General features: G+C 45.6%; 1 protein-coding gene across 1 annotated transcript in view; it reads right to left on the bottom strand.

Moving 5' to 3' along the window:
* Positions 1-3625: 3625 nt before the first annotated feature.
* Positions 3626-11641, bottom strand: part of DPF3 (double PHD fingers 3) — a 202921-nt gene continuing 194905 nt past the window's right edge. Inside the window, 2 exon segments of the mRNA XM_065870834.1 lie at positions 3626-3828; positions 6702-6830. Of these exon segments, the coding sequence (XP_065726906.1) occupies positions 3626-3828; positions 6702-6830 (332 nt within the window).

The following is an 11641-nucleotide window of genomic DNA, read 5'->3' as shown; positions in this document are numbered from 1 at the left end:
TGACTGCTCACACAACTCTTGCAATTTCTGAGGTCGCAAAAAATAGATCTTTGTCCCTAATAGGCATCAGGAGGGAACGTATGGAAATGATGATTTAGAAGAGGAGCTCTCTATAAAATTCTGCACAGAATTTTAATTGGAATTATCTTTTTGGGATCTAATTGCTTACTCTTCAGTTTTGAAATTGCTTTTAATAAAGTCACCATTTAAAGGCCTGAGAAAAGGGAAGAGAGATATATACGTATATATATATTTTCCATGTATATGCAAGGGGCAGCACAGAACAATAACAAAAGTAAATAGTATGAGTCCTGGGGTCAGGTTGCCAAGGACAAAAATCTGGCTCCTTATTAGCTGCAGGGCTTCAGGTACATTCAATTACTAAGCCTCAGTTTCCTCATCTGTAAATTGTGGATAATACAAGCACCTACCTCACGGGTAGTCAAGAGGATTAAATGAACTATTCCAGGGGAAACAGAACAAGACCTGGCATATAAATGTTTGGCCATTGTTAAATAAAGAAAGGAGGATAAAGATATAACAATGACCATCAAGGCATTTGGAAATCCAGGAAAGCCAGCTTCCTCCTCCTATGCCTCCTTTTAGAGTTTTCTTCCTTCCCCTTAAGACATTTTCCTCCAAAGCAATGTCCATTTTACCCTCTCAAATGTAACTCAGTCTCTCCGGGTTGACCTTTCTCAATGAAAAGTGAAAGATTTGAACTTGATTATCTTCAAAGTCCCTTCCAGTTCTTTTCCTGTTTTTTTAAAGGATGTAAATTTTGAGTCTGCTGAAAGATACTGTTAGCAAGGTGAGACGAGGTACTCAGGCAATGCTAAGAGGCGTGACTACGCTCACCTCGGCTACACCAACTGAGAAAGCTGAGGCTATCTGCCACCTCTAGCAAGAGACACTGACGATCAAGCTATACCAGTAAAACTAAAATACATAAGCAATAGCCATCCTCAGATAAATCTTTCCATGGGAGTTTGCTTAGACAGTTCATTATTGGTTCTCCCTCAGAACCCCAAGCTAGACTCTGAAATGAGGGGACTTTTTATAATTTGTTTTGATTATGTGGGTTTTTAAAAATTTCAAGTTCAAAGTCAAGCTGTCATTGAGAATTTCAGGACTACAAACAACTGTTGGGTTGGCCAAAAAGTTCATTCAGGTTTTTCCATACGCTCTTACAGAAAAACCTGAACGAACTTTTTGGCGAACCCAATACAAGATGACAAATGACAGTATAGATTGGTCGGACATACTTTTATTAATGTAGACGCTCACATTTTACCAGTGAGAGCAAGTCGTAATGCTGTGAATCCAATGTCTGAGTCAAAGTAACAGAACAGATGAAGTAAAGAGGTGGAGGATGACAGCAAGAGCAGGTTGTATCCCCTAAGCAGAAACCAACTGGAACTAACTACGTTGGCTTTTTCACACACGTGAGCACGTAGGAATATTACAATGTTGGAGGTTTATGCCATATTTCCTAGGAACAGGGCCACATACAGATTAGGTAGAACATCCCCAAAGTGGGTGACGTGGTTCCTTTCATCCTCTCACAACTGAGCACAAACGCCCAGGAGAGCACTTACACATTTCAAGCAGGAGGAAAGTGGAAGCCCTGTCTGTCTCAGGCTACCAGGGAAGCACAAGGAGTCCTTTTGTTGGTTTCTTTGCTTGGTCCTTTCTTCTGTTGGGTTGGTTTGTTATTTTAATGAGAGGTCTAATTCGTGAGGTTCTGCAAAGGCTGGATTGTCAAAGCAGATCTTCCCAGACACTTACAGCCTGTTGCCTGGGCAGCCTCTTGGATCTCCCAACCCAAGCCAAAGGGCAGTGCCTACAGCTCTGGACCTACGCTCTCATGAAGGCCGGAGACCCTGACCACACTTAGTGGGAGCTTAGAATCTTCAAATCAGCTAGGTTGAATGTTGTGCCTAATCCGAGATCTTCTTTCATTTGGATGCATCCCCCTGGCTGTTGAATTGGTAACTGGAGCAAGGAACTCCACCCTAGACACGCAGCCCCCTCAATTTCTACCCAAGGACAGCAGCCAACTCGAACCTCAGTTCCCTGGACTTTGCTTCCAGGTATGGCCAAGGAAGGCAGAGTTAGCCAAGCACCCCCCAGCCGTTTTCTCTTGCAGTTGAAGCCAGAAGTCCACCATTCTCCACACAGAGCCTCCCAGAGCCCAAGCAAGCCTCAGATCCCACACCTAGGCCCGGGCCCACAGAGGTATGCATGCACACACAGACAGCAGATGGCTGGGTAGAAGATGTTCCAGTGGCCACTCCCACACGAATAAGGGGGTCCGAACCCAGAGAAACAAAAGACAAGTTAGGAGTGGGGGAAAGGAAAAAAAGAAAGAAGGAATAAACTTAAAACAACTATGATGGTTTTCCCTTATTGTAAGACACGTCAGCCAGGACATACCTTTTGACTAGGACCGCACAGCTGTTCATCCTTGGGACTGGCTGGCCAACAAGGTAGATGGTCTTCATCACCCCAGGGGCCTTGAGCAAGTGTTGCTTTGGTTTATTTCAGGAGGTGCTACTGGAAACATAAAACAAAGTGCCTGGAGGGCACTATAAAAAATAGAAGAAATATGGGAGACTTGATCATCCAATGGGTATTTATACGTTTTTAAACAGGGGCGAGGGGAGAGGGAAATCTACTGTGAAGTAACGTCCTTTCTTCCATGAGCGCGGCCTCGGGTGGTTTGGTCACTGTTGAGTCCACGACTTTCTGCTTATACTCCATTCCTGTGTTTGGAAATTGCTCTCCACCAGGAGGAAAGTGAGGAAAAAACCAGCAACAAGAAAACAGCAGCTCTGCTGACGGAGAAGGAGGATCCCACAGGCGCTGCAGGTCAGGGCCCAGGAGCTGGACGGGGGCCACACACAGGCTGCCCGGCTTCTCAGGAACTGCTGGCATGTTCTCACAAGCAGAGAGGAAGATGGAAAGGTCGGGGGAGGAGAAATGGGGAGGGGGTCTGCCGTGGGGAGCCACCAGCTCCGTGGGGTACCAAGTGCCATCCTCTCCCGTCAAGGAAATCCTCCCCCATACAGGCTTTCTTCTAAACAGGATATTACTTCAGTTTCTTTGATTTCCCTTCTCTCTCTCTCTGTCTCAAAAAAAAAAAAAAAAAAAAAAAAGGCCTGCTTCTAATCATAGCTAGAAGATATAAAATATCATTTTTTAACGTTATTGGTTCTTTGTTTCCAAACCCAATGTTCCTCCTCTCTTCGTTTTGCCAATAAATAGGAAAACTGAGGAAATCAACTCTGCTCACGTCAAAAAGATCCCCTCCCCCCAAAAAATGAGATAATCCGCCTAACTTCCCATTTCTATGGAAAATAAATAGTACATCACGATGCCATCTCTCTGAAGGACTGTCATTCTTTCTTTTGTTCTGTTTTGTTTCAGTAGTCTGTGCTTCTGCTGTATGTACCCTAAATAAAGGGAAGGAGGGGGGAGGGACAAGTGGAAAGTGAGAGGAAAAAGCAAGGATGAAGGGAAAACCTAAATTGTCTTTCATTAAAAAAATATATATATCAGAACCAGAGCAATGACCAAAGTCACAGGGTGATGGCTAATTGCCCAGAAAGTCCATTCCGTGCGTTTAGCAACTGCCCTTTTTATCTGCTGTGGGCGAACCCCGGCCACTGCGGCGTCCTCGGCAGGAGCGAGGCTCTTCCAAATCGTCCTCATCAAAGCCGTGGAAAGTTGAGGTGTCACTTTCTGACGTGGAACCGAATAAGTCCTCCGTGGTGCGTGCTGCGGCCGCTGCCTCCTTCTCCTTCCTGCCTTCTCCTCCCAAATGAGCTGACATGTATGATGAATATATCAGCACATGGGTTAAGCAACAGACAGCATTATTAATATTCTTATTACATTATTACAGTGTTATTCTTAACAGCAAAATCATAAACCATTTCACACCAAAAGGGATTAACTGGGTGTGTCACCTGGTGACGGGGTTTGGGGTAACGGGACAAAGCCAACATTTCCAGGGAAAAGGATTCTCCCCTCCCTGAAAAGGCATCATCTCTACCATAATATATTTGTCCACAGCTCTGACAGCGCAAGATTCAACCACGATCTTTCTTTCTTCTCTTCCGAAGGCACACATTCGCATGCACGCTCGCTCAACCCACCCCAGACAATGCGTTTCCTTGGTGGTTTTTAAGCCTGGTTGGTATTTCTTTGGTGTTTTCAGTTGGCGTTCCTTTGCACAATGTTTGTCCTTCACTTTGACAGTCAGCTTTACAAAGGTATTACTGTCAGATAACCCAGTCAAGGTGGTTAAGCCTCCATCCGTTTTATTTTTATTTTTACCCGTTTCTAATCCCATTCTTTCCATACCCTTTCAATTCTGCCCTTACATCATGTAGTTCATTTGCACTGAAAGCAAAAAGAAGTTGGAAAATCTGATAAGTGGTAGGTAATAAAAGAGTCTCCCGTTTTCTTTAACCACTGGAGGACATTTCTGTGATCTGCACCCACACACGTGCACATACACATACACGTGTGTGTGTACACAGGCATGCACGCACACACACCAGGCCCTAAACACACCCAGGTCTGAGTTACTCCAGAAAGTCCAGGGTTGTCAAATCTAACTCAGAGCACTGAGAAAGTGGGAAGTAGAGGTGGAAATGCCGAATAAAAGACTGTATCCTGAAGTCTATAAAACTCCGGTAGAAACTTTTTCACGTCCCAAATGGGCCCCAGGACTGCCCCCTGTGAGGTCATAAGGCACCACTTAGGGTGCCAATTTCCGGAATCTCACTTTTTCTCCCAGGAAAAGCAGGTAGTGGAGTAGATGGAAAGGAAAAGACAGCTCTTCCGAGCTCCACACTCTTCCTTGGAAGGACTCCAGGGAGGCCCTAGAGAAGAAGTATTGGCCCACCTGCCTTAACAAGCATATCCCATGGGCTAATGCCACCTGCTTATTCCCAAGGTGTTGACTATTTCAGGAACATCGGAGTCAGACCTTGACTAAATTATCCACCAAAATTAATCCCTGGCGAATGCAATGAGAACACCTAGGCTGGTATAAAATGGCCCCCTGAGTCACATAGCAGACAGATTCTTGGAAGAAGCAGCTGAGTAAAGGCTGTGAAGAGAGAAGCTTTGTATAGAAAAAACCAACTGCCCACTTCTGGTCCCCCACGGATCAGATCCAAGTACCCGTCTTTTGTAGGAAAGGGAGAGGAGAAATTTCAGAAGTTTTCACTGAGAATTCTGAAGCTGCCTTCTCTAACTCATCCCAAACCCCCAGCAGTCCATAAAATTCTGCCTAGAGCATCATGGCACCAAGTAACTTTGTTGCTGGTGGTAGAGATTTTGTCTGATCGCTTGCTTTTTAAAAATGCTGAAGTGAATTTCATTTGTTGCATTTTCTTTTTGAGTATCTAAATCCCTCCACTATCACATGGGCCCTCTCTTCTAAGCTGGCACCAGTAGGATAGAGTTCAGCGTTAGGTATCGTGTTTGGCAAGTGAAGGAATTGACAGAGTTGCACAGATGGGCCACCCTGTCAGTGTCCTTAAGGGTTAAATGCGGAGGGTTGTATGCAGTAAAAACCACAGTGCTTTTCCAATTACTGATTTGCTGTTCAAGGCAGTCTTAAAGCTTAAACAACCCAAAACCAAATACAAAAGGACTAAAGCTAATGTCTGCGGAAGGAGCGAGGGAAGAACTGAGCTGCTATAGTAAAGCCGGGTGTGGTCATCTCAGGCCTTCTCTCAGGACTAGGAGTAGAACAGATGCTGGGTAGAGAGGTGGGAAGGAGCCATGACTCCTGGCTGGTGGAACGAACCACCCAACCGAACTGTATTTCACCTACTAGTCAGCAGTTGATGAGACTAAAGATGAGTCTGAAACCTTCTCTCCTCCCTGCCTTGCACTTTGGCCTTGTTATAACATAAAACAATATGAAAAGCCAACCACAGTCCAGCGCAAAATAATGGAATTGGAAAGCAAAACAGCTTGCACAAAACTTGAAGACCTGTGCTCATTCTAAGGGTGGAAGAACAGGACCAATTTTAGTCTCTGAATAGATTGAAGATGAAAATTCAAAACATGCCAAGTCAACTGCAGAGGAGTCCTAAGAACACTGCCCTTTGCCTCCTTGATCGACCGGGCTCTCTTTTGCTTTCCACGTGAGAAAATGGGATAAGTGGCCAATGGGGTGGCATCTATGCAGCTACCCAGGAGCACAGGGGTCTGTGCCCCCCACAGCTCCAGATGTGGCTGCTCTCCCAGTATTCACGTTTCCACATTCTTCCGGTTTGCCCCGGGCACTTCTGCAGAACCAACGCACCTCTTTGTTACGGGCGCGTCACCCGATACAAGGAAGCACGTTGCCTGTGTCTCCGGGTGTTTCCACACTGTCTCACTGTCGTCCACAACAACACACACAAAGAAATATCCACCTCACAGAAAGGCCGGACAGACAAAAGCCCAAACCTGCTTCTTTCCCTTTTCCCCAGATCCCAGGGCATAACTTCTAGTTCTTAAGCCTCAAGAAGAAACAAATCAAAATAACCTGAAAACCCATCTCCACTCGAAGTATCATCACCGTCACTTCTGCACCCACCCTTCAGCCCCTGACCCCCACAAGATGGCAGAGAAGTACGAGTGGAAGAGTTCCTGGTCTACGGGCACATGATGCGAGAAGGGGCCACACTCACCAGAGCGTCCACAGTCTGCACAGGACACCAGCTCTTCCGGCCTCCCACTCTTCTTGTTCATGTTAGAACCCCCCAAGCAGAAGTCACAGTAGTTATTGGGAATGACTGTCCCATCCGGTCCTTTCTGGGCTGTGGAAACATTTTTTAAAAAATCCAATGTTAGGCTCTGGTGGGTCTCCACTGGCCCCTCTTCTCCCATGGTATGGCAGAATCTGCTCCAGAAAGAATATGAAGTTTAGAATCTGAGGTTTTGTTACAACCAAGTTGTTAACTTGGGCAAAGTTTTCTTTATGATTCTCCTCGGTTCAACCGTACCAATGTCTTGCAAGCCATCCAGAGCTGAGTTTGATTGTAATATTTGTCAGCTCTGTGTTTTTATAGAAACTACTCTGCTCTTCTGATTGGATCCCTGGATCAGCGAAGCATCCAGAAGGCCTTACCAACCAAGTGAACTTCTCTCATCCCTGAACAATGAGCCCTTGGGACCCAAACATCAGATGGTAACCATCAACAGTGGTGTGACTAGAGGAAGAGAGAAAGGTCACTACCTAGGCCTTGCCCTTGGGAAAGATGCTCTCGTTTAGGAGATATTCCTTCTGTCTCTGAAAAGGAAAACAAAGAAGCACCGATGGGGGATCATTTGCAGGAAGGACCCTGAAGATGCTCTGGGGGACTCTGACGCACCGGTGGGCAGGTACACAGGTGTCCATTCTTGTTCAGCCCCGTCTCCCTGAAGTCCAGACTTGTTGGTCATGGAAAGCACCCAAGACTAGTTAATCAGCAGACCCCAAGTGCCTAGAATCAGAACTGAACACTTAGCTCAGCCTCATACCAGAGATGGGTTGAACGGTGAGTTAGTGAGCATATGGGAGGCTTAAGACTTTCATAAGCCACCCTTACGGAAAGGCCCTACACAAAGACAAAGGAGTATCTTGGGACATGATTTTCAAAACAAAGCCTCGTGAAAACAGCACATGTCCTCAAGCACTGAAATCTCAGTGTCCAGGGGCTGGTTAAAAAGCCTTGGACAGGTTCTTTGCATGAGAAGAAATCCTTCCATTTTACTTGTTTTTTGATCCCTATTGTGGACATTTCTTGGTCATGTTAACGCTCCCTGTTTGTGACTAAGAAAAAAAGTCTCTCTGTTTATGGGATCAGCCTAAACCACCGGGGTATCTTCCTCTCGCCTATCCCCAATGTCTGCCCCTATCGTTCATTATTCACTGCCTAACATTAATCAGGGTACAAATCTGTAAAAGGAAGCAGATATGTGAGCAGAAATACCATCCAGACAGTAAGTGATAAACGGATTCACCGACTTTAATATGATTCCCCCTGGCCTCCGCTTCCTCCATGCTTCTGCTTTGCCTCTAGGAATAGAAAAACTTACCTGGGGAAGGCGGAAGACAAAAGCTCACAGAATTGCATTATAGAGGGTTAATCCATTTATCAGTTGCTATTTGGATTGTTTAATCAGTTTCTAAGTCATTGATTTTCATCTTCAGGGAGGCAGACAATTCTCTGCAAGAAAAATGTGGGCTGTTTGTGGCAGACGGAGGAGGGGGCCACACCCTGTGGACTGCGGAGTGTGGGTTTTTCTTCATCAGTCACTGCATCTCAAAGACAGATGTGTGTCATACAGAATGGTTTTGCAAATAACCTCCAAAAAGCAGGACGTCCGCAAAAATTTTATTCTGCCTATAAAATTTTCATTGCCCAAATCCAGAAAGAAGTCCCTTTCTTCTTTCTTTCTCAGTTGCCATCTTAACCACTTTTAGGACTCTCTCAGGACTTCCCTGGTGGTCCAGTGGTTGGGACTTTGCCTTCCAATGCAGGGAGTGCAGGTTCAATCCCTGGTCCGGGAGCTAAGATCCCACATGCCTCTCAGCCAAAAAACCAAAGCATAAAACAGAAGTAATATTGTAACAAATTCAATAAAGACTTTTTAAATGGTCTGCATCAAAAAAAAAAAAAAGAAAAGAACTCTCTCAAGAAAATCCAAGTATGTCTATGAAGCAAATAAACTCGGGGTTTCCTGATTAAGCGACTATCATGGAAATCAATCAAAAGATGAACAGTAAGAAGAAGTGGGTTATAGTAAATGTACGGGCTGAGTGTAAAACAGAGCTAAGTTTCATGATTGCTATGAACTAGATATAAAACGTGGAGATGCCAATCACAACGTACGTAGCTTCCTGCATGAAGAGTGATCAAAGAATCCCATGTATATCGTCACACTAAAGCTCTCAGGAAGCCCAGTCTCATCACCTGCCTCCTGTTCTCTTCGGGACCCCCTTTTAGGCCAGATCTTCTCCCCTTTCACAAAATCTTTAAGCAACAAAGAATCTGGTTTTTCTCCAACACACTATTCCTTGTGATTTATGAGGATGAAGAAGTAGAATATAGAGTATAAGAATGCCCAGGTAATTCTACAGTTTTCACCACCAACAGACCATTGGTAGAACACCCTACCGAATCAGGGACTCTAACATGGCAAGAAATAAAAAATTCAGAAACAATCTAGTAGAGCAAAGCAGACAGTGATGGAGAAATCAATCCTATGGAGAAAGACCAATGGAAGAGGATTGAATTCACCTGATGAAGAGAAGCTTCCGAGGAGACGGAAGCAGAGCAGGGTCCCCGCATATATTTGTTGGTTATACAAAGCTCCTGGCCAAAGGGATGAAAATGGTGATGAACTTCCAGCTGCAGGCCCTGGTATGTACAGTTGTGACATGCCAGGTGAGCGGGTACCATTTTAGTCCAGCGAGGGCCCAGTGTAGAAAGTGATAGTGAGCAGTTAGACTTCATTTTCCAGTGAAATCCTTTCCACTTCAGTTCCTACTCTCCCCTCACAACAGTGAGCTCAAGCTTCCTTCCATCTTGGTAAAATGGCATGGGATGGACTAATCAATGGGTTTCACCTCTGGTTCTCGTACATTTTGGGGTATTTAGGATTAGTGAGGGTTCTCCCATGGAGCTCTCCCAAGTCCCCAGCCAGAAATGACCAGTCAGGCCTTAGGGAGAGCACGCTGTTGACATTGCTTCTATGACCCTTCGCTTGTCTATACAGGTATACACCTGCCTCATCACCCCATATTCAGTGGTTTACTCCTTCAGATCAGGGACCACATCCAACCCATTGTTGGAAAACCTATGTGTCCTGCACACAGGAGATGGTTAACAATGATGTGTGAGATGAATGGCTTAGAAAAGGATGGCAGAGAGGTAGGTAGGCAGCCCAGTGATGCCTCGGGAGCTCCTCCTAGGGGGACTGAGGCAGAGTTATCTGTCACTCTGAATATCACTCACTGCCTGGTTTATTTCCCCAGTCTCCAAAACGAAGAGCTGGTCCACGTCCAAATGGATGGTCGGTCATCTGGCCTGGGTCATGTCTAGCTCCCCGAGTACACAGAGTGGGTGGCCGAGAGCCCTGGGTTGCTGGAAGAATAACACAGTACTATTCCCTACTCTGGTAGGTGAGACATCGTCCTGTACACAGACATACAGGAAAAGTATAAGACTAGGACTCGCTGTCTCTTGAGAAGGGGACACCAGTTTGTGCCTACCCACCCAGCGCCCCCCATTCAACTGTTTGTTGAGAAGATGAAGCAGACACATATGATACCACAAAATGGTGACAGATCTTATGCTGATGCTTTACACACACTATTTCATTGATTCTCACAAGCATTTTGTGAAGTAGGGAGCAGTTGACAGATGAGGTAACTGAAGCCCAAAGAGATTAAGGGGCTGGCTTCAAGCCCCAGTTAAGAAGTGGAGGAAGCGGGATTCACCCCCGGGGTTGCCTGTGTCCTCAGAGACTCTTGTCTCTAATCACATTTCTCTGCCTCCGGGAAGTCCAGAGCCAACGTTGCATATATAATATTTCATAAACGTGATTCACCCAGTACTTTCTTTGGGAAGCCCAAAGTGATATAAAGTATTGAGATTGGCCTGATGAAGCGGAAATTCCCTTTGAACTTAAGTTTAATGTCTCTACCACTGTAATCCATCCCGGTGGCCCCAGTTATTGTCATATACTCCGTGAAAACACTTCTCCAAAGAATTCCAGAGGCTCATGAAGGAATTTTTTTAAGTAAAGCTCACACCGTGGCTTTATTGGCCTTTGGCCTGACCCATCCATGAGCAATTTCCTGGCACCGTCTATGAGGTCATTATAAAAAGGATTTTGCTATAAATAGGAAGCTCGCCCAGACCTTGCAAGTGCATTTAAATAGAGATTCTGCTTCCGCTTATGGGAAATTGAGTCCCACTTTATAGAGCAAGATGACGGAGAGGCCAAAGACCCGAGTGGTATCTCGATGGCAGCTTCCGCGATGATCGCTTTGGTTTTCTGTTGATGAATGTTCATGGGCTGAGATCATATAAGCGATGCAAGGAAGCTGCTGAGAAAAGAAAGTGAGCCTTGAGAGTTTAGGGGTTTACCTGGGGGGCGGGAGGGGAATAAGTTTAAAAAGCTCAAAGGAAAACAAATGGAAATCAGAACAAAGTTCATGAGGAAATCCCCCAAAATAATAATAATAATAACAGAAGGTGGGAGGGAACATTCAAATAAATCAACCCAAGAGAAAGGAAAAGCCAAGCCCCAAAGAGTCCCACCAGCGCACTCGGGAAAGGGTGAAGCAGTCATTCTGGAACGGGCAGTGTGGCACATGACCATACTACAGGGTTCTTTACTTCAGTCAGGCCACGTGTCGAGGGCAAACAAGGCCCCTAGACAGGTCTGTCTTTTCCCCTTTCAGCCTGATTTCTGCCGCAATACGCCTGCCTGCCGCTCAAGAGGAACATGAGCGATGGGCACAGGCTGGCCACAAGCAGCAGCCCTTCACCTGCTTCTGCCGAGACCAGAGCTGCAGCCCTAGTGTCCTAGGGAAAGAGGAAGCAAGCCAGAAGTTTAGGCTCCTCCATGGCACATC

This window comes from Phocoena phocoena, chromosome 2 (assembly GCF_963924675.1).
Source record: "Phocoena phocoena chromosome 2, mPhoPho1.1, whole genome shotgun sequence".
Taxonomy (NCBI): Eukaryota; Metazoa; Chordata; class Mammalia; order Artiodactyla; family Phocoenidae; genus Phocoena; species Phocoena phocoena.
The sequence above is the reverse complement of the archived record's forward strand: the minus strand, read 5'-3'. Positions and strand labels throughout refer to the sequence as shown.